The sequence below is a fragment of the Engraulis encrasicolus genome, chromosome 4 (genome assembly GCF_034702125.1).
Source record: "Engraulis encrasicolus isolate BLACKSEA-1 chromosome 4, IST_EnEncr_1.0, whole genome shotgun sequence".
NCBI lineage: Eukaryota > Metazoa > Chordata > Actinopteri > Clupeiformes > Engraulidae > Engraulis > Engraulis encrasicolus.
In genome coordinates this window covers 54,672,538-54,675,037 of record NC_085860.1, presented here as the reverse complement: position 1 = coordinate 54,675,037, position 2,500 = coordinate 54,672,538, and the positions used below count along the sequence as shown (strand labels likewise).

The window sequence follows — 2,500 nt, the reverse complement described above, 5'->3', positions numbered from 1 at the left end:
TCTATGAAAGACATTTATAGTGGAAATCAAACGTCTTTCACAGGGTAATTTTCATTATGTCAGGGTTATTGCATTCTATGATGAATTTCTCCAATGAAACCATAGCCTAAAGTATATCAGTAATGTCCTTCCTGAATTAGATTAATCATGTTTTAGTAGATCATTGGTTAGGGTTTTTAGAGAAGACAGAGAGGTTAGGTCAGTTAATCTCTCAGGGTGATTGAACCAACCCAACAGAGCGCTTCAGAAACCTTCTCTCCATCTCTCAGGGTAATGAACCTTGTATTTGTCATTTGAGTGTTATAATAGGATGCATTTGTACACCCGGTCTCATACTGTCAAGCTTATCTTTGTAGATCACCGTTTTGTGATTAAATCTGTGCAGGTCTATCTAGCTGATAGAGAAGGGCAAACTGACTTTAGAAGCCTGCTCTGCTCACATAGATTCACTACACCAGCTGAACTAAATTAGCATGAATCTTCTGAAATAGAATAGAATAGTATAGAATAGAATAGAATAGAATGGAATAGGATAGAATAGAATAGAATAGAATAGAATAGAATAGAATGGAATAGTGTGAAATAAAGTGTCTATTGTCATTATACACAACGCAATGAGCTTTGAAGCCTCCCTTACACACTGTTTACACATACAGTACGTATTTCCAAACAAAATACCTTTCCCTTCGTTTGTGCCTTGTATTTGGACACCAATTGAGATTTCTTTCGTCTGAAAACAAATCTCTTTAAAAATTCCACCAAATTCCACCGGTTTCATGTTTGCATATCAACAGAGAAAAGTGGGGACTTGAATGGCTTTCTCCTTTCCTCGACATTGCCGCACACAGACTTGGGGAATTTATAACCACTCTTGTCAGCAGATAGTGCAGGGTAAGCGGTTAGGTCGTCAGACTTGTAGCCCAAAGGTTGCCGGTTTAACTCCCAACCCACCAGGTTGGTGGGGGGAGTAATTAACCTGTGCTCTCCCCCATCCTCCTCCATGACTGAGGTACCCTGAGCATGGTAACATTCCGCCGCACTGCTCCCTTGCATGGGTGAGGCATAAATGCAATTTTGTTGTGTGCAGTGTTCACTTGTGTGCTGTAGAGTGCTGTGTCACAATGGGAGTTGGAGTTATATCTAGAATCAGATATATCTAGAATCATTGATGGTATAAATTAAGCTATTTTCGAAAATGAAGGCAAGAAAAGTGTTTGTTTATCAAGATACCCGTTAAGATAAGGGGCTACTTGAACGTCAGCCTATCCTGACGAAGAGTGTGCAGCACTATGTATGGATGGATCGCTGCCCACCTTATATTTGCCAACGTAAAATGAAGGTCACGTTAAAATAAAACACTTTGGATAACTTCAGTAACTTGACTTGTGACTATCTCCAAAATGTGAAGGTCCAAACAGAAGGTTCCTTGTTGAAAGTGATAGTCTGAATGATCCGAGGCACACTGATCTTAGTGAAAAAAAATTTAAATCCTTTATTTTAATGGATAACGTCACATGTTTTTTCCTCTTTTTTTAAAGCACTTTGGATTTTCCTTCATCTCATGAATGTCCACCTGTGTTTTGTCTACCTGTGGTTTTCCAGAAGAGGAAGCACCAAAAGACCAGTATGCGGAGGTGTCGGAGGCGGGGGCGTTTGAGTCCAGGATCGAGGAGTCCCTGCTCATCCAGAAGAAGCCGGTGTTCAGACCCAAGCTGGAGTGCCGCACGGAATCCATCAAGTCTGTCAAGGTGACCCCTGCACACGTGTTTGAGAAGCACCTAAACCCACCGGCATCCTACCACGTCATGGGCCCAGGGGCGTTAAGTATACCACCGCGAGTCAGGTGGCCCACATGGGCCCTTGACTTGAAGAAACGGGCCCCCTCCACATTACATTATTACATTACATTGCACTTAGCTGACGCTATCATTTATTCAAAGCGACATTCAACTATTATTTTTCAGGGTATTGGTTACAGTCCCTGGAGCAATGTGGGGTTAGGTGCCTTGCTCAAGGGTACTTCTGCCATGGACGGAGATGTAGGGAGAGGTCAGGGGGGGATTTCAACCAACAACCCCTAGATAAAAAAGACCAACTCTCTAACCACTAGGCCTCGGCTGCCCCACATGATATTAGACCCTCTTTTTTCGTTCAGGGGCCCATTCTTGGTAGCTTGCAGGGGGGCCTGAAGTACTTGCGTTACGCCAGTGCATGGGCCTTTTCCTTGTGACGTCAGACACACTGTAAAACATTGCAGCCAGTTAAACGTAAAAGAGTAACTCGTCCTGCTGCCTTAAGTTTGTAAGTTAACTCAACTCAAGACTTCTCAAGTTGAGTTAACTTACAAACCTAACATACTTACAACTTACTTTTTTACGTTTAGCTGGCTGCAATGTTTTGTTTAATTGAGGCTAATTGTGTTTAATTGAGGCTAATTGTTTGGTTCAACTATTTTCACCAGAGTACTCCAACTGTACTTAACTTGGCATGACTCACTTGG

At 42.2% G+C, this 2,500-nt stretch overlaps 1 protein-coding gene across 1 annotated transcript in view; it reads left to right on the top strand.

Moving 5' to 3' along the window:
* Nucleotides 1-2,500, top strand: part of ano3 (anoctamin 3) — a 96,858-nt gene that overhangs the window by 17,527 nt on the left and 76,831 nt on the right. The window contains exon 3 of the mRNA XM_063197900.1: nucleotides 1,603-1,742. Within this exon, the coding sequence (XP_063053970.1) occupies nucleotides 1,603-1,742 (140 nt within the window). The remainder of the gene's footprint in view (nucleotides 1-1,602; nucleotides 1,743-2,500) is intronic.